This window comes from Anser brachyrhynchus (genome assembly GCF_964034855.1).
Source record: "Anser brachyrhynchus genome assembly, chromosome: 16".
Lineage (NCBI taxonomy): Eukaryota > Metazoa > Chordata > Aves > Anseriformes > Anatidae > Anser > Anser brachyrhynchus.
Window position 1 is genome coordinate 5,033,678 of NC_137734.1, and position 25,786 is coordinate 5,059,463.

General features: G+C 38.4%; 1 protein-coding gene across 4 annotated transcripts in view; it reads right to left on the bottom strand.

The window, feature by feature from the left end:
• PHACTR3 (phosphatase and actin regulator 3) overlaps positions 1-25,775 on the bottom strand; it is a 112,675-nt gene extending 86,900 nt beyond the window's left edge. Inside the window, exons 1-2 of one of the 4 annotated variants that reach the window (XM_080558147.1) lie at positions 25,150-25,282; positions 23,729-23,870 (exon numbers count right to left, since the gene is read on the bottom strand). In XM_080558147.1, the coding sequence (XP_080414273.1) occupies positions 23,729-23,840 (112 nt within the window). In that variant the 5' untranslated portion in view covers positions 23,841-23,870; positions 25,150-25,282. Of the gene's footprint in view, positions 1-23,728; positions 23,871-24,976; positions 25,103-25,149 lie in introns of those variants that run through there. The other 3 variants (XM_080558145.1, XM_080558146.1, XM_080558148.1) reach the window with 3 other exon arrangements.
• Positions 25,776-25,786: the final 11 nt, after the last annotated feature.

Genomic DNA, 25,786 nt, shown 5'->3' on the forward strand with positions numbered 1-25,786 from the left:
TGTCTCCGTACAAAAAATACAACTAGCAGAAATGGAACAGTTGTTTGTAATCAACAGCTGGTATTGATTAACTTCTTGGGATGACATTTTTATTTGCAACTGAAATTGCAAGTTTGACCTCCAAACAAAATTTTCAGGGAAGCTTTACAGATGTTATATAGCATCGCATCAGATATGGTTTTCTTTTCTCATCAGTTAAAATAAGATCCTTGTAACTTCTAACATTCATCACCACAGAGATAACTTGAAAAATGGATGACCAATTTTTCACCAGCCAACATAAATGATAGTGAAAAGAGTGATGTCACAAAGAAGCATTCCTGCTTTTCAACAATCTCTTTTCACATTGTATGAGCTTCACTTCACAATCTGTGTTGCATTTTCATTTATACACAGCACACTGTGTGAAAATGTGTTTTTTTTGTAGTCAGTTCTGAAAACACGGACTTCAGTCCTCCATATATGTGATAAATCATTATACAACTGATTATTGTCATATCGTACATTGCATGGCCCATAGCCTTGAAAGCATATTTTCATTGCTCAGATGACTAAAACTGGCTAATATTTTTATGCATGTACATAGATCCAAATCAGCGTGTCATGAATTGTTGAATTTTTGTTCAGCAACGCTTTCATGGACTACCGTTTTGTGTCTCTTTTGATTAGCCTCCTTAAAAATCACTAAAGAATTTAAGACAGGCTCTATATTAATCAGACACTAAGACTAAGATATACCAACATGATATATATCCTCATAAACATACATTTATCTTTATCAATCAGCGCTAGAAGTACCAGTGATTTATCAGAGTGTACCAGAGAGCACTCCACTATTCAGCACCAAGGTCAGCTCAGGGCTACACACAACCTATAGAAAAGGTCCTTGCTTCATTAAAAAGTCAAAACTCTCAAAAAAAAGTAGAGAGAGAGCAATATTAAATTAGTATAACACTTCACGGAAATAAGCAATCCTGATAGAGAAGATTTTACCAAAAAAAAAAAATTGTATTCATCAGCTGTATTCTTTATAGAACATTCTATGGGGAATATAATGCAAATGGGTGTATGTGAGATAAAGTTTGTAACATTTTTTGCTCTTAATAATGCATAGTGCAGGTACCTGTATATGTGGTGGAAGAAAAGCCAGAAGAACTGTGAACTGTACATGCATCTATTTTTCTTTGAATTGCCTATGTACAAAATATGGGCTAAATCGTGCCTTTAGGCACAGTGTTGAACAAAGATCATAAATTGCACAATCTCAGAAGACATGATATTCTAGCACAACTCCCTCTTTGCTTCATGATAGGGCAGTCACAAATTACTTTTTCAGAAGCAGTCCACAGCATGTCTGCAATGTCTCCGATGCACTCACTAATCAGGGCATTGCATTGTTACAGCAAAGGCCTATTTCGCCTTCCACTTCTTATCGTCTACTCCTCAACTTCTTCTTCCATAGAAGAAGGATGCCATAGGGAACAGATTGTGTCTATGCTCCCTCATATGCAGGCTGAGATAGATGTACATTTCCACTCCCTTAAACAGATGTATGTAGGATTTCACAAACGTAGGGATTTATTTAGTGTAGATTTGGCTGACTTACATTTCCTTTGTGTGTGGACTTGAAACATGGAGGTGCAGTTGGTTTATTAGACTGATATGAATGTGTTCCTCACCTTAAATTGATCTAGATGCATGTGAGATGAGAACTCAGAAGGCCTATGTATCTTTTTCTATATGTAAAAAGGCAAATGTGGTCCTACTGGAGTTATTACATATCAAGCCAAAGAGTGCTTTTATTTTTAAATAACTATTTGTCCTGGGTTCTGAACAAGACTTTGGCAATCCACTAGTGACAACAAAACTGCACTAACAGTATAAAACTTCTGAAACTTTGAAGTGGTTGTACAGGTTGTTGTGTTGTGGTGGTAGGCAATTCTGGTACATAGTCTGAGAAAGCAAAATCGTAGTAGGGTTAGAAAATGTTCCAAAGGCAGGAAGCTTGGAATATGAAATAGCACTAGAGAGAACATGGCAACAATGCATATGGGAAATCCCGAAATAAAAAGTCAAGTACATTTATTTAAATAACCAGTCTGATACAGTACTGCGCACAAAGATATTTCAGTTTAGAAGTTGTCCTTTAAGTGAATTTAATGGCTTGTTTATATGGCAGTGCTTACAAAAACTAATCCAAATTATCTAATGGTGTGTGCTTGGAGTAGCTTAATTAAACAACACTAAATTTGCATGAATACTCTCAATTAAAATAGTTTAGGTTCATTTACTTTGGAAAAGAGCAAAGCTAAATTAACTCGAGCTCACTTTAATTCTGGACATGAATGTCCACATAGATGTTACTAAAGTTTAATTAATCTACTTCACTTTCCCATGTAGTGAAACTACATGGATTTTCATAGTCCGTATTTATGTAAACAAGCTCTAAACACACACTTATGATATTTCAAGACTGCTTTATTTTCTATTACACTCCATATGGGTTAATTTAACAGTCACTAGAAGGAGCCAAGTATTAGTTGATCGTTCTTAACCAAGACCATATTTTCCATCACTGTCTGTAAAAGACAAATTTTTACACATTCTCTGAATTATAGGCCTTAGTGTATCCCTATAAGCCTTACAGTCCACTGATAATGAACAAAAGAAGCTATATGTGATTCTTTAGAAAAAACATATTCAATCAAATTCCAAGTCTAAAAATGATATTGCTAAGGATGTTCCTTTGCAAAATAACTTATAGCATACAAATTGGATTTTCTAGATAACATGCTAAAACCACAATTTGAAATTATTTTTGGATTGTGTCCCAGTGCAAATCAATCTTATGGATTCTGAAACTGCTAAGACAGATCTTGAAATGGTAATTAATTTGATATCATGATTTTGAAGTCAAAGAAGAAACTCAGATTTATAGCTGCTGAAGGCTCTAACCCAACAATTATAATCAATATATTTTTTTAGCTTTCACTGTTTCCAGACTTGTTGGGTCCCCTCATTAGTTTCAATTTTTAAAATTTTCTCCTGTTCATGGGGTGAGAAACTCTATCTTTGGCTGCAACTCTGTTCAAATCACAGCTTGTTAGGCATGGTTCATGTTAACTGTGATTTCAGTTGGCAGGGCACTAGATTAGCTGTTGATATCAAGCCAACATTTAATTTTGTTTTTTTTTTTGAGTCATCTGTTGCCAGTTCCCATGACAACTGATCTTCTAGCCTTCAGATTTACTAGAGAGAACCGTTAAAATGGCCAGGAGTACATATAGGTAGGTATTCTTTGAGGTAGATGGAAGTTCAACTGTTTCTTCAATGGCAACTAAAAGACCTTTTCAGCTTTGCCTTCAGCAACACGTGATTTCTGTTCATGAAAACACAGATGGCCATATATTAGAAAAATAGAGTGAATGGTAGTTTTTAACCAACAAATCCGTTTTAGCAACTTTTCCCTCCATCCACAGAATGAAGGTCTTTATGTACAAGATCATGCAATGCAAAGGATAGGCCAAAATATTTTTACACTCTCTCTTGCATATCAGTAATAATGCCAGCAAGTGACTTTTCAGGTACAGATTCCTTTGGTCTTCGTTACAGTACCTGTACATTTCCATTTAGTGTTTCACAAATGTGTGACTTAGGTAAAAGAAATATCGCAGGAAGACAACACTCGTGTACTAAGTCAATGCAGAAGTTGTAACAGAGAAGATAGATTGCTCAGAATGCTATAGAAGCTTCTTGAAGCAAACATACCTTTTGCTAAAAACAATAGTCAGTATATATAAAATATGTACTACCCATATACCCACAGGGTATGAAAGCTTAATAAAAAATAAATATCATATTGGATCTCAAGCAGTTCTTATAGGAGAATGCTAATATGCAGCGGTTATTTCTTAGACCATCTCCTGTTGAGTTTCACAGACTGAGCTGGAGTGGTTTCCAAAGTCTAAATTCCACATTCCTCTTATATACTGGGTACCAAACCCTGCGAAACACTAGGCATCCCCAAATCCCTTTGAAATAAATGGAATCATAAATGTAATAGAAAAAGGTGCATAACTGTTTGAAATACTGGTAGAGACTTCAGGAAAAAAAAAATCAGACCATCCTTTTACCTCTTCATTAGGCAAACATTTGTCTCTCATATATGAGAAGAAAATAAGCAGCTAGAGAACTTTGTCATTTGATTTGGGTATTGTCCACTGCCCAGAAGTTTGTACTAACAAGCATTAGTTTCAGGAGGATGTTTTATTATCCCAGACCTCCGCAAAAACTGCAGCAGGCACTGCGATGTTTGCAAACTCACAGTACTCAGGACTGTGATCTAAGAATCAATGACCCTCTGCAAATGCAATCGGCTAGTGGTTTTCATGCACCCCATTCACTTTATGTTTCATTATACATATTTGGATGACTTTTCCAGGCTGGTTCTTCAACAGCAAATCAAGATTGTTTTCCTAAATGTGAGGGTGCACAGGCCTATCATCTAGCTTCAAACTGAGAATAAGGCAATTATTCTGACAAAGAGCTACCTTGCTTCTCTTCTCCTCCTCTGCCCAGTATAAGCAGTTAAAACAGATTTTAAAGATAATGGGGGTGTATGTGGGAGAAAGTGAAAGATAAGAAAAGAGAATACACCAGTTCCTCAGCTTAAGTTGACTATCCCAATTCCACTGAGGCCAGCCATTTTCCACCAGCTGGAAATCTAGCCCATTAGAAATCAAATCCCAGGTGGCCAAGTATGTTTGGTACCAGCCATACTGCATATAACTGACTGGCTTTTTCTTACAACAACTCTCCTCTATTTGAGTAAAGCCACCCTTCACACTAGACTGTTGTGACTGGTAAAAACTGGTGTAAACTAATGACACAACAAAGCACTGCGGCTGGGCTGTATGGTTGCCATCTTTCAGTACTACAATGGAGATTAAACAACTGCATACATTAACTCCAGCAGTTTTCACTGTACCAGTTCAGGCTGTGAATTCAGGCTCTGTCTGATTGTTTTACAATCCAGTTGGCTCATGAATGTCATTGATGCAGATGCTGGCATACATTCAAAATGCTTTGTTTCATGTTTTGCTTTTATCTTTAAATATATTTGAGTAGTTTTTTTCACCCTTTTAAAACAACTCACATAATAGGTAGAGCTAAAAATGATCTAATAGCTTCAGTGCCTTAGAGCTACTGCCATGCATGAAATTCAGACTGTGACTATAAAAAGGAGAGCTTTCCCTCTAATTCTAATTTTTAGCTAGCTATCTCTGTACTTTTTGAGAAAGACAGAACTTGTTCATGTTTCAAGTCAACATCAGTTAAAAAAAAATACAATATGATGGTTTGCAGAAAGATCGTCTGGGGAACTTGAGGCAAAACTGTTTTTTTGACTGGCTGAGGAGGCAATACATTTAGGAAGATTAGTAGTTACTAATTAAGATTTTAGAGTGACCCAAATTTGTTTTTTACAGCCCTTACTCTTTAGTTGGATGCAATGAAAGCCAATACAGTTGAGCAAGTAATTCCTGATGAGTAATATATTTGCACCTTCACTTATTATCTGCATATTCCCTTTGATGGAATTACAGTTTTCCTGACACTATCATCAACTTGTACTTGCTAAATTATTTCTGCAAAGTGTTCAAAATATATATTGCATGAGTTCGACAGCCAAGCACAAGTGGCATGGCACAGTTCTTGTCCAATACCTTATGTCAGTTCCCTCTTTGATTGAGTGCAACTCTTAATTAAATTTATTTGCATATGTGCAAAACATATGCTTGGTTATTCAAACCTTGCTTCATACTGATGTTGCCTAATTTTATTAAATGAGACCACTATAAATTTTAGGGGAAATTAGACAAAATAAGAATAGATAGAACCATTTTATTGTTTTAGACTAACATGACTATTTTGTACCTATCTTGTGAGAATTTTAATATTTTATCTATTTACAATATATTTATGTGCAGTTTGAGTAAACATAGATTGTTACTGTGTTTTACTACATGCTTCACTTCAGCAGAGGCTGACTCAGGGTGTTCTGAGACAACTGCATTGAGACACTCGTGGAGACTGATTTTAGGTTGGCCCGTAACCGTTATGAGTTTGTACCAGACCACTCAGGTTGCCTACTGTGGGAAGCTGGCCTGTCCACTGGAGGTTGTTTTAATTATGTTATCTGCTGTAAAGCAGACTATTTTGTATCCTCTAAACCTGTTCTAACAATTCAGGCATTTATTCAGAGACTGATATATTTATTATCAATAAAAAAAAAAACAGGAGAATACTAAGAATTTCTGCAGAGAGGCTTAATTGATAGTGCATTGGGTAATGAATGACTAATTAATAAAATGAGAGCAGAATATAATGGATTTGTACTTTGTTTGTACACAAAAGGCATCATTAGAACTCTTCAACCGTCATTAGCTCAGTCTCTTCTGCAGTGAGTCATTCGGCTCCCTGAAAAAAAGTCTAGCTGCATTATAAAACTGCCAAACCACATAAATGATACAGCTGAAACTTTCTGAATTGTCCTCCTATGTACATTGGTTCTCTGAGTTTAGGGGATTCTTTGCCATTTCTTTTTTTCAATTTCATGGTGAAATGGGTTGTGCAGATACCTCAAAGCTAATCTCATCAGAATTTTCCAAAAGTGAAGACACACAAAAAAAAAAAAAAAAAAAAAAAGGCAAAAAAAGCTATGTTTCAATTGGATCTCCTTGCCCTATCAAACAAAGAGTCATATCGGCTATGGCCTCTTGGACAACACTACCTGGCTAAGGAACCGGTACATCTGAAGTGTGGTCAAACCAAGAGTCAGTGGAAGTAGATATGCCTAATGTCAGCTCCTGAGTTTCTGGTTCATTCAGAACACAGTGGGTGTCACTGAAACTAAAATTTGTAAATGAGTATGAGGTGACTTTGTTCTCTTCTGCTCTATGAAGATGATCACACCCTGTGGGTATGCAGCTCCAGAAAAAGCACTCCCTCTCTTAACCAATGCAGGATAACCTTTTTTTTGACCAATTCAGAATCAATGAGTTGGCCACATTTAAGTCCACTGTGGCAAGATAAATAAAGTGAATGTTGGGAAACTGAAAACAGAATGTAAAGAACAGGGATGTGGGGTGGTCATTCAGTAGTTTCACTTACTTAATCTTAATAATAATAATAATTTAAAATTAAAATAGCAAAGGAACACTGAAGTAAAGAAAAAAAATTAAAGGAGGAAAAGCAGCCTGGCCAAATTCTGATCTCTGTGCTATCAACTCTTTAGTAAGTAGGTAGATAAATTCTCAAAAAAGGGCACAAAGACACATAATGGGATTTTTCAAAGTTCCATTTCTAGAGTTTCTGTATTTCTAGTAAATATGACAGCCCTTCATCTAACATAAAACTAGACAAAAACATTATGAATCAGTCCTTGACTAACAAAAAAAAAAAAAGGCTTGTTCACCCAATCTGTTTAAGCAGTCAGTCAGTCAGTTACAAATAGAATCATTTGGTTAAAATACACATCAATGATAATTGTGTGCTTAAATGTTTGAAATGTTTAGTATAAAATATTGTACAAAATGAAATAGGCATGGCAGCAATATATAAAAGAGAGTTTTATACATACAATGAAGAAAATTGGTAAAATCAGATGCTGAAATACACAAATCATTTGTATGCACAAAAATCCCATGGGTGCATATGCAAACCACTGAAGTATGCCCGTTAGTTATTGTGATTGCCATTAACATGTGTAATTACTTGCTCTGCATCACAGTTTTAGGTGAATGGCTAAATCAGCTACAAAATTATGAATAGCTGAAAAATTCTGCTTCTTTCCCCAGGTCACTTATTTAAATCTCTTGTTTAGTCAACACCGTTATATCATAACTAACAAACTGCAAAGTGTACTTTTTCATGAAGTGGCGGCAGTATTCCCAGAAGGACTGAAGTTCTGTTGTTTACAGAACAAGAATTCCACATGCAATAGCAGTGAAACTGTCCGTCCCAGCGGGGCTTAGTCACATCATCAGGAAGGGTTATTTGAGACACTTCAAACTTTGGCTGTTTTGTTATACACTTTATAAATATATGCATATATATACACACACACACTTTATATATATAATATACACACACACTATATATATATACACTTTATATACATATATGCATGTATATATAAATTTATAATGGAAATGAAAAATTTCTGTAATATATTCATACACTTATATACTATGGTATACTTTTTTTTATGCTGTCTGTGATCCAAGTGCAAAAAGCCATTACCAGTAAATTAGTTACAGACACATCGACCTCTCTCGTTCCCTTTGGGGGGGGCCAAACTTTGGTTGGGGTTGGAGTTTCTGAAGTCCTTTTCAGGAGGGGAGAATAAGAATATTCTGGAAAAAAGAGTGTGCGCTAAAACAGTAAATGTAATTTTTGGTAGAAAAAAATGGGAAAAGAGTGTGGTTATTCAATATTTCTTAAGGACTATCGGACTAGATTTGCCCAAGCACTTCTACAAGATTATTCCAAACTTAAACCCTCTTGATTTTAAAACCTTTGTTCTCATTTCTTATGATGCTCAGAATGCTTCATCTCTGGCTCTGCATTCTAAATTGTCTTAGAGAAACTGCTCTTATACTACTTCATAGGCTGAAATTCAGTCCTTAACCTCTTATATATGGATATTAGGGCCAAAGTTGGCATTCTAAATTGGCTTCTCCTAAGCTCACTTGGAACTAGTTTGAGAATGTGCCTGCAGGCTTGATGGACTTTCAGTGATGTAAGCAATGAAGAAGGGAAATGTGGGAAACCCAGACTACCCTTTGGGTTGTGCTTTTCATCTAATATGCTGACAGGAAAACACACCAAAATATAAACCTAAAAGGGTGGCAGCTCCCACCCTCTCCTTATCTCTCCTTTTCCTACATCATCCCATCTAAAATGGCCGCAATTACATTTGTTTCTCAGCAATAATGGTAAAAACTGAAAAATTATTAAAACCTGATGGCTACTCTCCCTGTCCTAGAACTTATCCTAGAGCTTGACCATAGCTGTAGTGCAGCAGAATCAAGCTACATACTTTAAAATTAGATTTGAAGAATAATAGCAATGAAAAGAACCAAACCCCAAAGCCATCCACTACCATCAGGACCTGGACCACACACCGACTCTAATTACCAGAGCTATTGCTGATGAGACACCATACCGAATGTCCCTATGCTGTTAGGACAGGGTAATCAGAATAGCTTCTTCATAGCACCTGTTGGTAAAGTAGGCATAAGCTTGCTTATTAGAGAAAACTGTATATTATTCCACTCCTATTTTCACTTATATAAAATAGCCTTCTTAGGAGATACTGCAGTTAAATAGAGATTGTGTGTATCAAATCAATTTTCAATGGATGTGTTGATACCATAGCACAAGGCCTGAGACTGGATCACAGATTAGTGTCCATGTATTTAAATAATGCAAATAGTTTCACAGCAAAGCACCAGTTTATACATGCAACTCTGAGTTCCCATCGTCCCCAGTCCAACAAACTGATGGACAGTGAAGGAAAAAATCAAATGTCCTTATAGTCAGAACTATTACATTTCAGACAAGACTCTAAAGAGAAGAATATCATTGCTATTCAAATATCTCTGGTTTTGGAATCTGGTATCGAAGCCACTTTGAATTGGGTGGTTTGCAGAGAAATGGGTAAGGCTAAACAAATACACTGTGATACTTGCGATTCCAGAGCTGCCGCCACTTTATGGAAATGACAATATGTATGTCTTTGGGAAACAATTGCTGTAAATAACCCATCTGTCACGAGAAATAATCCTAAATAACAAGGTTGTCACCTCTAATAGACTTAGATGGCAGTGGAATAGACGGAGACTTCTTTGTATCTCAGAAGGCAGAGTGAGTTGTGGGCAGAAAAATAATGAAATGAAGCAGCTACTTAAAACCACTCCAGACACGCTATTTTGCAGCAGTTCTTTGAAGTCATACCTTCTGGAAGCTATCCAAATGACGAGAGGAGAGCAGGAGCACTGGGTCACTCATCAGGCTTGTTGTATGGGTAAAATGCCTACAAAGGAATCTCGGTGCTATTTTTGGAGGATACAAAACATCCAAGTTTTCAGTGCTTTTGTTTTGTGCACAGATGTATGTTACATGGAAAATGAGGGAACAAAATAGTGATTTTGAGAAGGTATAATTAAAATTTTCACAATATGGTTTTAAAGTTTGGAAAATGAGTGAATTTTTAAAATGGTATGATTTCAGTCCTCTGAAGTGGCCCGTCTGAAGATGGTATTATCACATTAGCATGGTATCTGACTTGAAAGCTCTAAGCCAAGAAATACAGTACTGGTGTTAGCAACACACACAGGACAAATTTTGGAGATTTTAGCATATAGTATTATTCTCAGGAAAATTTTCTAGTAGCAGTTTTTGACCCCTTTTAGAAAACTTGCATTAGCTGTAAGACCCAAGCACATTTGAACTTTGGCTCTCTAGCACTTGCCCTTACTCCGAGCTTATCAGAGTCAGAGAGGAGCTGGGATGCTCACAGCTCCCTGACTTTGCAAGAGACTTGAGCCCATGGCCCAGATGTCCAACACTTTCACGACTCGATGCCAACAGCCATAGAGCTGGTACAGGCTCCTTGGAAGTCTTTGAGAGTTGTGTAATGGAAGAGCAGGATTTATGTGGTAAAGTAGCTTCCAAAAAGTTGCCAACCATAGCAATGTACAGAAAATGAAAAAAAAAAAAAAAAAAAGAAAAAGGAGCTTTACTATAGCTATATAGACCTTGCCTAGTAGCTGTGCTTTCAACAACTTATATATGCAATTACACATCTATTCACCATCATTGCAGGTGCAAGTTGAGCAACAGCATGTGTATAAATGTGTGTGGGTGTGTAAAGACTTCATTATGGTGATTTGTTAGCACAGGGAGAGCAGCTTTGTGTCTAATGAATGTGTAAATTAGGTGCTTAGCTTACTTGAGTGAAAAACAGTTCTACCACTTTGTGTCTTTAGTCTATCCCTCTCAACAGACTTTGGAAAAGAAAGTAGCTAGATAGTTTCATTCCTTGTCAAAGTAGCAGCTTCCACCTAAAACCTAATCCTACTTTCTTGTATTGTCCTCAGGTTTCTAACAATGGAGAGCAGTGAATCTTGAGGAATTAGTTGTGTGGAAATGTTGAATGATATCTTAATCATATGCATGATATACTTTTATGTAGTATTAGAATAAGAGGCGCTACATTTTGTGTTGTCATTTCTGGGACAGAAAACTGGGACTGTGAGCTAGCTTTAAATCATTTCTCGCATTAACGAGATTCTGACCAGAGGCTCTCTTTTATGTTTGGGATATGCAGTGCATTATTTCTTATTATATCACAATACATTGCAAAGGAACAGCCAAGTTATCAAGACTAATCCTTTAAGTCTTTCTTTCTGTACAATGTCAGACAAAATAAGACTATGCCATATTTCCGTAATCTCTCTTGTATTATGAGAATATTATGATCTGTAACAACAACAAAATCCCTAAACTGTATGCATTCCCATTGGCTCTGATATGCTTAGATTTGTTTTTTTCTGTCAGAGGAGGTATTTCCAAGTCAGTAAAATTTCATTTTAATAGATGCTATCAGGCAAAAACTCAGATCGTTAACACAGCAGAAAAAAGAAAAAAAAAAAAGAAAAAAAAGAAAAAAAAAAAGAAAAAAGTTTTCTGGTGTTTAAAAACTAGTGTTTCTGAAAAGACTTGATGCTATACCTCAGGTTCTCCTTTCTCTTCAAGAAACCACCTAGAATCAAAGCCAATTTTGAAAATCTAGGGTACCTAGTTCTGCTTTCTTTTCTACTAGGATATGTATATTTAGATTAATCTGTTCTTAAGTAGTTCTTGTTCTCAGACTTTACATCATCTAACAAGATCTACAAAACATTTCTGCAATGCTTTGATGGCAAATTGCAGGGGGATTTCTTGTGTTAAATACTAATTAATTAAACCTACCAGAAGTAGGCTTCCATTTCCTTTAATAGGATGAAAAACACATAAACGGGCAGATAGATAGATATAGATATACAGAAAGGTATATCCTCCTTCTATTCTCCTTCTCAGAGTTTTATATGTTTGGATAGATTGAAAATATCATCCTATACTACTTATTCCAAAATTTAGGGTGGATTTCACTGTACTGATATTTTGATAGTTGCTGCTAGGAGCATATTCAATAACTTAACTCTTTTCAAATCACTCAATTAGAGCAGCCAAAGAAACTATGACCTCAGAATGCGTAAACTCTTGGCAGTTTTCTGTATTTTTTTTTAATGAGTTACTGAGAAATATGTCTAAAATGCTCAATGGACAGAGAAACAGAGAAATATTTAAGTCCAAGATGGGAAGTAGAATGAATTTTCTGCGGGTGCAGGACACAAGACAGCTGATTATATTAAATATCATCTCTTGAATAAGATAGATGAGTAATGCCCCATGTCATAGTTGTTTTTTTTTCTTTTGGGGGGGGGTGAATAAGTTCATAGAAGAAATAGAGGCCTTTGATGTGTTGGAATAAAGCCTAAACACATCCTAGAAGGAGTGTTATGAGAGCAAGAGTGAGGAAAATATAAATGGAACAGAAAGTTACTGAACACAGCTTCTTCTATTTTTTGCTCCTAGGTTCTTCTTTCAGAAATAAGGGTTATTTAATCCCTTTTCATCTCGTGTCACCCACAATAACTTTGGAGCTTTAATGGCAACTTTCAACGAAGGATATAGCTCATGAAAAAGGACACTACTGACCCTACTAAGTATTACCTGGAAGGCCTCAGTGTGAGGTCGGCTTTGCTTACCAGCAAGGCATCAGCATAGGAGAGACACTATGAGAGCCCCAAGGGAATAGTTTTCAGCCAGACTGACACTTCATTATACAGCAGAGCCTTCAGTCATAAGTCATAAATGAGATTTTTTGACAGTTTAAGGTTAAACTGAGGACTGGAAATGCTGAAACCACAGGAAGGTAGGATTTCTTGGCTTCTCTGTTACATTACTACCACCCATTCTATTTCTAGAATAATATTCTAGATATTCTAATTTCTAGAATAATAATTCAGGAGGTGCAGGGGGCTGCCACATTTTCTAAGGCAGAAGTGCTAGCAAATGGAATGAACTTGGACTAGACAGCAGAAAAATGAAAATTGTAGAAAAAGCAGACTGAAGACTAGGAAAAAGTTGCAACAAGCTATACCTTCTCACAAGAGAGCAAGAGATCATAGGAAAGCTTCAACTCAGTTAGACAAGAAGAATGCCAAAGTACTTTCTTGGACTAGAGAAGAGAGATCAGGATACATTTTTATTACGGGTTAAGGACCCATCTTAAAGGTTTTCATTCATGTGCAATATTCTGGATTTTTGAATGCCACTTTATAATTTTGCTTGTTGTAATGATCTTTTTACATGGCTTCCTTTCAGTTTATTCTCCTGGTTGAATTACAGCACAAAATGTACAGCATAACACCAAAAAGTCTACTTGCTATCTATCCTGACAGCTGTTGTTCACATACCCTATGTTTGCCTTAAGAAAGTAAGCATCTGATCATGTCATCTGTTAAGTTAACCACTACTGCAAGGGTTCAAGTAAACTAGCCTCAGGCTATGGCTGATATTTGCTGCTATTACAGATCTAGCAGAGTCATGGTTTCAGTGAGGATGTAATTTTTTTGGTATCACACCATTCCATTTTGAATTAATATCAGTAGTTTATAGCAAAATAGTACGTTCTTCAGGACTTCTTGTGTTCCTAAATAATAGGAGATTGCCAGATGACAAAGTTCACTCACTTGCAGGAAACGGTGTTACAGATTGCTAGGTTCTCCAGAATTAAGTATTTCGCATGTGAAATCTGAAGTGACATGAGTAGTTTATCTCTGATTTTTCCATTAATTTGCTTTAGTTAAACAAGAAACTGATCATTTTAGGCTCACGGTGAACAAGTGGAGAATTTGTATGGAGTAGAGTGCTAGGCTCCATTTTCTCTTTTCTAGACCTTTCTCTGCATAGCTAGTATTCTGAGTACTTATTCTCTGCTGCTAGGCATTGTAAAATAGAGCAAAGCCAAATGAGCCTCTGTGACAGAAGTAAGCATTTTAGCTGGAGTTAAGTTGAACTGGTCTAACTGAGAATGGGGTGGCTGCCTTTCTCCTTGCAGCTTCTGCAGTCCCAGAAAGCTGTATAGCTGCTAGCATAGAAAAAAATAAATAAAATCTAGTTTGGATTTTTTTCTTCCATCATTATAAATGCAGAGTTTACACAATTATAAGAGTCCTGTCTGCAAATCATAAATCTCAGAGAAGCCCAGTTAAGTCAGGCTTACATACATTATGCATTCTGAGCAACCCAAAGAGGCAGAGGATTTAGGTAGCTGCAGAGGAGGCTACCATTCAGACCCAAGTTCATGAAACAATCCCAACAGCTTAGATTCCCAAGGCATGCCAGTGAAAGTCGGTACAACTTTTCTTCCTTTTTCTGCAGTAGCTCCTGAAATGCCCCCCCCTTCTCTGAGCCGTCATTTGAGGTGACTCGAGCACACTTTTTTTTTCACTTCTACCATCACTTTCTCCCTGCTCCTGAAACAAATTAGGATGGTCAAGATTTAAAGCTCTCAATCCACCTGTCTCAGTCCACCAAGCTCAAAATGCAGGGAAGATGTCAGTGCAAAGCTTCCAGTAATTGAGTGGTCTCCCAGTGGCTGTCCAGCCGTGGCCATTGTAGAGCCAACCATAATGTGTGCTGGTTGAGATGAAATCTTCCTTAACTATTCCCTTTCGCGGTCTACTCACCACAGTTCCCAGGTCCAACTGAAATAATGCTGTGACACTAAATATTGTGTGGGAAACTTTCCAGACGCCAGTCCTAAACCTGCAATCATCAGCTTCTGTCCCTTGTCTCCCCCTCCTCTGCCCATCTTGTGTAACCAAAAGCATTTTACCCCTGGAGGCTGAGGTATTCTTATACAGGTATTACTTGCAAAGCAAGCTCTTCACATCTCTTACATGGAAAGACCTGGAAATAGGGAGGAGCGTATAATTCCTCTGTAAAACACTAGGTAATACTTTCTGTTGGGAAGGTTTGCTCTGTCTAAATATTCTGTCCAGATTCATACCATTGGTGATGAAAAGACTGAAAAGTAGGTGCAAGAGCAAGGAGCTTTCTGGCAGACTGCTTTCATCTGATGGTTAGTCTGAGTTTCACCATGAAGCAGGGCTGGTTCTAGATGGTGAGCAAACTCGTCCTGAGCATCAGCGCTTCTGCATGTTATCTAAACTCAGATACAGAAGACTGACCATGAATATTTCATTTTGGGTTCATGGGCGTTCACTCAGCCACCCTTTGCTTTGCTTCCAGCCTGGGTCAAAGTTCAAGGCTAGGAAAGAATGCTCACCCTGATTACTGAATAGCATCTTCTACTGCCACAGTCGAGAACCCTGTCCTTAGACTGCATGGACCATTGTTCTGACCCAGTACAGCATTTCTCATATTCTTATAAGGATTAAAAAAAAAAAAAAAAAAAACAGTCTTGGTGCAGGCTGTTTGATTAAGATGCAGACTTCTGTGGGCAACTGGATGAAATGTGACAGACATTCACAACAGATCAATATTGGCAAGGCATAGGGAAGACAGCAGGGCCCAAGGGGTGTAGCAGCCCTCAGAAAAGGCTGAAGGCTTCACTGGCTTGACATGGTACGGTGACCTATGTCCAGTTGCTGGTTATGCAGTGATGGAATGGTTTGAGGATGATTATATATATATATATTAGAATAAGGAAGTTAACACGTGAACCGTCTCTTCATATATATACATATATGTATACAACAATCAGAAGAGCTTTATGCATAAGGACTTGACTGTTTTTAGTTATAATTGCAGGTTTGCATACATGAAGCATGTATGATAATGGGATATTACCTTACTACGAACAGTAAGTTTCTCTTTGATTAAGATCATCTTACTGAAATATTTATGCAGACTCAGTCATGAAGCTATTGAACTGCTTCAAGTAGTTATGTGATGTGCTCTCTAGGGCATGTATAAATTGAGTATACATTATACCATAAATCAACTTGAATTCCAAACAAAAGTATGGGATTTAATGGGCACAAAGAATCCATTGTATTAGCATATAAACTCTGGCTACGTTTAGAAACAAAATGGAGGTATCGTATTTAGCTTTACTTAGACTTTGGTATTTATAGATCTGACCTGCTTAGAAAACCCAGGGTAATTAATTCTAGGTGTTAAATGTTAAAATACAAAGCCACAAATTTGGTTAAAAAATGCCGTAATGTTATAAATAAACAAATGGCGTAACCCATTAATTACAGCATGAATTGGGCAGCCCTGAAAGAGAGTTCCAAACCTGAAGACTGTGAAAGATTAATAGTTACTTAGCTACCCACTAAAATAAAGTGAACTGTTTCCAGATAAACGTGACTCCTAGCATTATGTAACTCATTACATTTTACAAGTGTGGTGCAAACATTAATTGACTGACTAATCTTAAAACATCATCATCATTCATAGCTGAAGTGTGAAGGCTTTAATATTTGAAAGACATATGAGTTTATCTGTTTTGCACAGAGAATCAACTGTGTGCACGATTTATTATGTGTGCAAATTAAGTCTGTGTACTTGTACTTTTTGTATGCAATCAAATTTGCAGTTTACTTTTGTTTTAAATTAAAACTTCTAATGTTGAAGAAAGAAAGATAAGACACGGTTTCAGTACTCTCTAGACTAGGTGATAGTATTTCCATTCTGTTCAAGTGTCCATACTGCCCAACTTAGTGGAGGGAGGCTTGTTCACTGATCCTTTTTGTTGTTGTTCTATCCTTATTAAAAACTGGTCTATACATGCCTGCCCAAAGCTGATCCGGGAGAAAAGGTGGGGTGAAGTGGTGGACAGCAGGTATTTTCTGATTTAAATTTTTCTCTGTCAAGTTCCCAGCTACCTGTACTTAGTATCAAAAAATATCTTCAGAAGGTCAATTAGTTGCAAAGGGTTAGGACATGTACTAAAACATAATTAAAAATCCTTTTCCATCTTTCATCAAAAAGCCCATGGCTTCTCTTTGTTCTCCTACTAGGTGAAACAATATTCAGCACAAAGACTCTATTTGTGAAGGCTTTTAACAAATAGAAATTCTTGTGCTAAATCTCAAAGTAGAAGACCAGACTTACCTGTGGCCAGTGTAACATTAGGCATCAAAGAACATTGTTGCAGAATTTTTTTCCTTAATTCAACCAACTTCCAAGATGTACTTGCCTATTGTTTCTACTGTTTTCTCTATTATTTGTAATAAGAGACATTGGAAGCTACAAAACAAGAAATTGTAGCTACATTAAATAAATAAATTTAAAAAAAAAAATCAAATCTTTCTAACCTTACAATGAGAACTGGGCCTTACAAAATCCAGTCAACCTCCAGTGGTGCCACTGGCTTCCTGCGGAAACTCAGGGAAGGCAAATTTATTACATCTCAATTCACCATGTGTAAAAATATGAGAAACACTTGTTTTATTCCACTGTTTTATGTCTTTTTCAAATTAGAAAAAAATACTTACAGCCCAAACAGTTTCTCTTTATATGCTGCACAGCAGCTGGCACAATGGTGCATTATTTCAGTTATGGCCCATAGGTATTATTACTGAGACCAGAAATCTGTGTTTGGAGAATCTGAGCCTGAATCTTTTTTTGTAATCTGGGATAGTTCTTTTGTGATACATAAAAACATCTGAAGAGTTAAGGAGGGAAACAGAAATGCCCTTTGTATTGAGTGTAGAAGAGACCAGTAATATTTCTCTGTGTGATTTGAGAGATACTGCAACTCTGAAAAAGGCCTTTTTCCCTCATACAGCTTGCTTTGATGATTGTGTACTTAGGACCTAAAAATTTCTTCAATGAGATGCAAATGCATTGTTTGATATCAATATTAAAATTAAAAAAAAAAAATCCTGCATTGTTTGCAGTGTGCAATGTCATCCCCGCTGCTTTTAATGCCAGAGTATAGCTGCTGCCACCAAACACAACTGTGACGAAGGAACTTGCATGCACATAACAAGGCTCCTTCTGGTGTATGAGAGCAGATTCCTAGTAACTAAGAACAGAATATTTAAAACATTCTAGAACTAACAAATTCTGATTCTACAAGGGAAACAAAGGATATGAGAAACTGCTAGACCAGATACCAGTGAAAAGCTTTTCATTGATATGTGACAGACGACCTAAGCTACTTCTGATACTCAAGTGGAGTATTTATGTGCCCCAAGGATTTGCTAGTACCACTGAGAACAGGAAAGCAAACAGGCACCTGGACTAACAGAGCAGCAGCGCACTGGGGCTCTGTAACCAGGAGGAGTGTCTCTGGGCTAAGAGGAGATGCTCTGCTGCAGGACAGAGCAAAGGAGGGAGTCCTGTGCTTCCCTGTGTGACAGGGACTTGGGGTTAGAGGAGATCAGCAAGGGACTGGGGATTTGATAAGGAAGAAAACGAGCTTCCCAAAAGCACAATGGCTCCTTTGTTAGAGGGTAACTAGCATTGCGCTGCTTGGAAATACTGTGATGATTTTTCTGGTGCTATGTCATAAAAAACCTGCACATTTGACAAATAAATGTTTTAAGGAGTCTTACAGGAATGAAATTTGGATTTCAGTGGAAATGGGATATTAAGCTGGAATGTAAATTAATATCTGCACGTTTCTAGTCTCTGCTGAGTGTTCCTCATTATAGTCCCTATGGTATCACGCGAGGAACTAAATATATGTGGAACAGTAAGTTTCAGTTGGGAACCCTTTTGTTGAATTAGATCAGAAACATTCTGACTTTGAGTGAGAGAACTTAAAATATCACAAAGGTTCATGTATATGAAAAATATGGTAAAGTCATAAACTGGAGCAAAGCTACTTCCAAGCTTATTTAACTTTGGTCATAAATTAGTACTGTTGGGAAAGGATGTAGGAGACCTGGCACACTTCTTTTTTCAGAAGAAATACGATGCAAGGCAAACAAACTTCATTAACAGAATAGACTGGGTGATACAAGAAAATGAAATGGAAACCAAAATATTTCTGGTAGAACAAAATACATTTAATAGGTGGCCTGGCTCAAGTGTTAGCATCAAATTTGAAAATTTATGCAACAACTAAGCGTATCACAGATAAGACTGCAAGTCCCTGATTTACGTTGCAGTGATCTCAATGACTGCAAAAGGATGACAGCACCAGCCAACTGACAGGCAGGGCATGAGCAGCATCTTTTTCTGTCCTGACACTCACTCTGCTATTAATTGCCTTGAGTCTTAAGCACGTTTTATACACATGATTACAAGTGTGTTTTACAAGTCTGTTTTTCTGATTGTTTCTTTGTTTTTCCTGAATTATGGGCCTGGAAGGAATAGTTTTGCAGAAAAAGAAATCACTGGAGCAGATTTTAAAAGTTGGCACCAGTTTGTGTCTGCACTCCAGTTGCACCATTTCTTTTTGCTCCTTACAAGCATCTGCAGCCCAAACCTACTACACTGGACTTTTAATATGTGTTGGGGTTGTCAAACCTTCCCTGGCAGTAGCTTCCAACATCATGCAGTTTACCTGTTTAGTTTCCTGGTGCAGGAGGAGAAGCTAAGCTTTTCCTATGTATACCAGTTGCTAACAAGTCCCCTAATGCCATGCACAAGGCTCAAACTGAGCAAACTTGTTGAAGAAATATGTCAGCAATTAGTGTTAATTAAAATCTTTATTGGCATAAAACAACACTAAAAAGTTGTGAGGAATCAATGGTAGGCATATGAAGGGAGCAACAATCTATCCAGGCTGGCTTAAAGCTTTAAAAATAATAATAAATAACAACAAAAAGCCCTAGTACAGAATATTCCTATACTTGATGTTTTATTGCCTTAAGACCTGCCCCAGGCATTACTTAAATGCCTGATGGCCTTATAGTGCCTGTGAGGCTCTGCTGGGTTACAGGTGATGACTGTCTTCAGCCCAGGCAGAGGCTACGAGAGGAACATAACAGGTCAAGTCACTCAACATCCTAAAAAAAAAAAATACAAGAATGTTCCTGCTACAGAACTTTTGAATTATAATAACTAAGAACAGCAATGAAGGATTTTTAAGTTTTATGCAATTTTATCTCCTTGAGTTAATTCAGTGCTCAGTGCTGCTGATTACACATGATATCAAAAGAAATAAAAAGGGAATTAGTTTCTGGCAACAAAATAGTTGTACATATCTGGAACAGCTATCTTGAAGCAGCTTTAGCTTGACAGATCTTGAAGCACCCCACAGCATAGTGTAGTGGCTGAGAAGCCTCCATCACTCTTCTCCAACCAGCATTCTAGAACTCGTGCAAATACAGCTGTTACCAAGAGCTAACACTGCTGCTGGCACCAGAGCAGCTCCGTGCCTTGGTACAGTTCCTGCACTGGAGGGGACAGAGGCCATGGTAGACCACTGGCAATGTCCACTGAAAATCTCAGTATTGCCGCTCCTGAAAAGTCATTCTTTTAAGCGCATGGTGTCAGGGAGGAAAAGTAGCGGCATGGAGAGCAAAATACAACATATGCTTCTACAAATTAAAATGGATTATCCCAAAACTGAGGGGGATAAGGCAATATTTTCACATTGTCTTGGTTGTTATCTCTCCTCAAGTACAGGTAGCTTTGATACAGTGTGCTCTTCTTCATTCTGTGGAGCCCCCTCTCTTATGACTATGAATCAAAAGAGGCTGTCCATCTTTTTTATGCCCTTTGACTGCTGGAAGGATATAATGAGAGCAATATTTTGGTTTCCTGCAACTGTTTCTCAAATAGATGGTAATGTTCAAATCTGATTCAAATTTCATATCCCTGTCCTCTTTAGACACTCCTTTCTCTCTGGATCCTTCCCTGGAGAGATGGAAAAAGGGAAAGGGAAAAGAAACAGAACTCTGATCACTGGAATTAATATCCCTCTTTGTGTTATGTTTTCTTAAGTGATTGCTGTCCTTTGCCATTTGACTCAATTTCCACCACCTTTTTTTTTTTTTAATTGGAATTTAGCTAATGTTTTATCAGTTTTCAGCTTTCATAACTGCTTCCAAATTTCCCCTTGAAGTTATGGAAGTACGTGATATTTTTAGAATAGTTTTTCAGCTCAAAGCTAACCCCATTTACAATCAAGCAAGCTCCATCTTTACACCTAGAATCTGATACAATAGCGTTTTCCGTCCTTCTCCAGAACTCAGTGAAAATGATGGGATTTTGGACAGCTGTCTTAATGGCAGCAGGGAAAGATGCTTCTGATTCTGGAGATCTCTCCTATGAGGATTTACAGATTAAGCTGGTAATTGTGATTCTTCTTTGTGAATCTGGCATAAAGTCATGACATAATAAGAAAAAATTAAATTAACTTTCTTACAAACAGTCCAGTCTCTAATTAAGCAAGACACAAATATTTTGATATGGGTTTCTCAAATTCAGGATGCATCCTTTTTAATTCTTGCACACTCAATGCAACAGTGTGCTTAAGTAAAGACTGAAATACGAAAACCAACATTTGCTGGGCTCGCTCATAAAATATTGCTCACCAGCCATAAAATAGTTTGCTTAAATCACAGGCTGAAGTGCATTATTTTATCTTAAAGGAGAGAATTACTAATTCAATTAAAACAAAGGAACACTGATTCTTTCCTGCCTTTCTCATACTGTTTCCAGTATTCCCTATGCTAAGAATAGGAACTATACGTACCATTTAAATGCTGGAGGAAATTACCTATTTGTCAGTGGAGCCTGCCACAGATAACTTAGTCCATATTTTCTTCTCAGACCACGGCTGTGGTGTCTTAATTGGTCACTGTGAGGAGCTGCTGTTTAATTAAAGTTGCATATGAAGAATCTAAATCAGCAAATTTGTATTTCTGTTTTAGAATAAGTAGCTATTAAGTGCCTCTAGTCTAGCTTACTGAACACCTTGTTTATTTTATTTACTACAGGAACATTTAATAAGATGTTAGTAATGTGTTAATTTTTTTTTTTTTACATGTGATGAAATTCACTGTAGTCTGTAAAGATTACATCTCTTCTTGTAAACCAAGGTTATAGAATAGCTTTTCATTTCTACAGTGATTGCTTTGTAAAGAAAATCACAGTAGATAATAAGCTTTATCATGAAGTCTTGATTGTTCAAGGCTTGGAGTAATTGCAGCTGCCACTGGCATCGGTCAGGATTGTGAATGTCCAGAACTTCTCACATTTTTTTTCTACCTTCTTTCCTTTCATAGTAAAGATCTAAGGCTATTTGAACCAGCCAGTTACTTAGTTATTTCAATCTGGAAGCAGAGCGAGTCCTTAAAAAAAAAAAAAAAAAAAAAAAAAAAAAAAAAAAAAAAAAGCTTTTTCTCACATGGGAAGTTCCCTTTGAGATTTGACCTCAAGCAACAAGCAACAGTTCATCAAATAATTGCAAATGAAAGCTAACCAGATTACAATAGGAAGGTGAACTGACACTTGCCATCTGCAGTCTGTTCATCCTAAGTTCCTCGAGTCTGATGTTGATATTGCTCAGTATCACCTAAAAAGACATTATATTGTCCAGTGATAAAGGCTTTTGAACTTGCAGGACAGCCAGCAAGTCTTGTAACCATGCTTTGTACAGTCAGTGCAATTGTTAAGCTGGTGTCTTGAAACAGAAAGGAAAAGGAAGCATTGCATCAGAGAATTTTCTTAGATTAACACATGAAAATCACTAAGAGCTATATGCTTCCACCTATACATTAGCAGTTTAGCATCATTGAAAATTCTCCTGGATAAAGCTTGGCTAAAAAAGAAAAAAAGCTATAATTCTGCTGTTCAAGAATATAAGTTATGTCTATTAAAACAAACAAACATGAACACCGGGAAAATCTTTAGGAGATAGGTTGGCTTCATCTCCCACCACATTTTCAACCCTGATATCCTTTCATAGGGTAGACATAGCCAAATGAATGGGTGCAGAATGATTCTTGACCTCATCATGCATTCAAAACAATGTTGCAAAACAAGACTAAATCTCTGGTAAGAATATAGCATTATTCCAACGCCATACAAAAGTTGAATTGTTTCTGTATTGTCCCTTCAGTGACTATTGTTTTGCTATTAGCGTATTTGTCTTTATGATTTAACTGTATATGAAAATGCCTGTTTATGCATTTCAGTATGCGTTATGTTCATTATTAAATGAACAAGGAATCCTACATGTTCAAACTTACTTCTCTACAAGACTTGTCTGTGAGTAGGATTGGGATATAAACACAAACTTCTTACCATTTAATGCTCCTAAGACTTTCTTTTGACTTGAGAGTCTATAGATGATTATGTTGATAATCTAATGACAAAATTGTTTTCCAGAATAACATATAAAATAAAGTACAATTGTACAGTTTAGCATATAGAATGCTTACAGTAGTATAAATAATGTTTAAGGTTTTTGAGTAGCTGATTGCATTAAATTACTCAAGACTGATTACTTACAATATGGGTAAAATATTATTTAAATAAGTAATTTGTGTTCAATTTATTATTAGTTTGAAACATACATGTGCTTAATACTATTTGATAAACAAATTTAAATTAGTATATTGAAAACCTGAAAAGCTTACCAAACACGCTAACTCTACTACCAACTATTTATACCTACCTGGACAAAACCCACAGTCATTTATCACCTTTTGTTTCTCTCCACGTATTGCATGTATATAATGATACCATAAAAGACATCTTTTCTTGCATATTAGTATAGCTTCTGCCATGCAATGGGACACTGTCTTATCTGATGAAATCTGTATTAGGGGGAAAAAATGCTACTTAGTATTGATAGCTCCTTTTCCTTACAAAAAGTAGAATATTTATATCTTTGTCTATGTGTCGGACATGTTGTGTACTTTCTTTGTTGTATATTTCACAAAGGTCAAAATAATTGATTAGCAGAAAATAACACAGAGGACTAAAAGTGAGATTGCATATATCTTCTTTTCATTAGCCACTTCTGCTTTCAGAAATCAAACGGCAGGAACATACATTCCTTTCAGGCAAGATCGCCCCTTTGGGAGTGAGTCGAGCAGTTCACGTTAGAAGAGTCCTTTGTTCCCTTTACTTAGGGTATCGGAACAGTTGGGCATCAGGGATAAATCATCTATTGTTTTCCTTAATTTAATTTGTATTTCAGTCCAAAGCAAGGTGCTCAGAATTACTTGAGAAAACAAATAAATGAGATAACTTAAAATGGTTAAATATTAATATTCTCATTGGCTCAGAAGGAAGCAGCGTAGCCGGTTTATCAAAAAAAACCTGGAATATCTTATTTACTCGGTAACCTGACAAGGGCCAGAACCAAAGTTCAGTCCAAGACTGCATCCAGGGACTGTCTCTTTCAGGCTGATGGTGCCTGACCCAAACCCCAAAGCCATTCCTAGGTTTCCTATTCATTGTAATGGGCAGAGATGATCAACACCCCACTCATTGTGTCCTGCTATGTTGATTACTCCTTTCCTCCCAGCAAAACCTTCCAGCTCTTCCATGAAGATCTATTCACATGGCCCAGTGCTTTTCACCTTTGCTTCCAGCTTGTTGTCGGGCCTTTCCTTGCAATCACATCACATTAAAGTGATGCTGTTATTCGTTGTTTTTTTACCCCTCTCTCTGAAGGGGACATCGCTGCTTAGATTCTGACAATGTGAAACGACTGAGTCACCAACAACAGACGTTTACAATTATACCTCAAAGTGAAGTTAAGCTGAAAACATCATTAAGGGGAAAAAAAAAAAAAACCACCCTCATCACCATATCCTCTTTACGTACCACCAATCGAGCTGCGTGCCCCCAGCACCCCCCTCCGCGACCACGCTCCCTAAGCCGATTACACCGCTCCCCGCGAGGCGAAAATTACCTTCGGGGGGCAGAAAGCCCCTCGGTCGGCCTCGGCTTCCCCCATCTCCATGGTGACCCCGCTCCCCCCGCCCCACGGCCCCGCAACGCCCCGCTGCCCGCCGGCCGCCTCGCCCCGCCGCTCCCCGGGGGATGCCGGTGCCCGGAGCGGGGCGGGGGGCGCGGGGCCGTTACCTGCGGGCTCCCCGGCGGCGGCGGCGGCGGGCTCGGTGAGGACGCTGGGGTCGCTGTGCGACCTGCCCCGCGGGGGGAAGCAGCCGGTGCCTTCTTCCGACGCGGCCATCGGGCGGGGGGAGCTCAGGGGCGGGCCGAGGCGCTCATGGAGCCGGCGGAGGCCGGGGGATGGGGTGGGGGGGAGAAACGACGGGGCCGGGGGGACGGGGCGGGGGGCGTCAGCCGGGCAGGGCCAGCCGCGGCAGCATCCTCCCCGGCGCCGTCGAGCGGGCTGCGCGGCGGGGCGCCTCCGCCGGCACCGGCAGCTCGGGGGGCGGCTCCGGCCGCCTCAGGGGGGTGGCTGGGCCATGCCGCCGGCCGGGCTGGGGATGAGCCGGGCAGCCAGCCGCCGGCCCGGCCCCCCGCCGGCGCCTCCCGGGCTGCCCCCCCCCGCCGAGCGCCGCTGCCGGGGCCGCCTCAAGGCGCCGCGCATCGGGATTCTCCCATCGTGCCCCGCGAGCGGCACGCTGACGTCACGGCGGGGCGGGGGTCGTTGGCGGGGGGGGGGGGGGGGGGGAGCGCCGCACCTGCACCGCACAAAGGCGCAGGGAGCCGCAGGTGCTGCGCCGCCGCCGCCGCGCGGCCCTGCCCCGCCCCG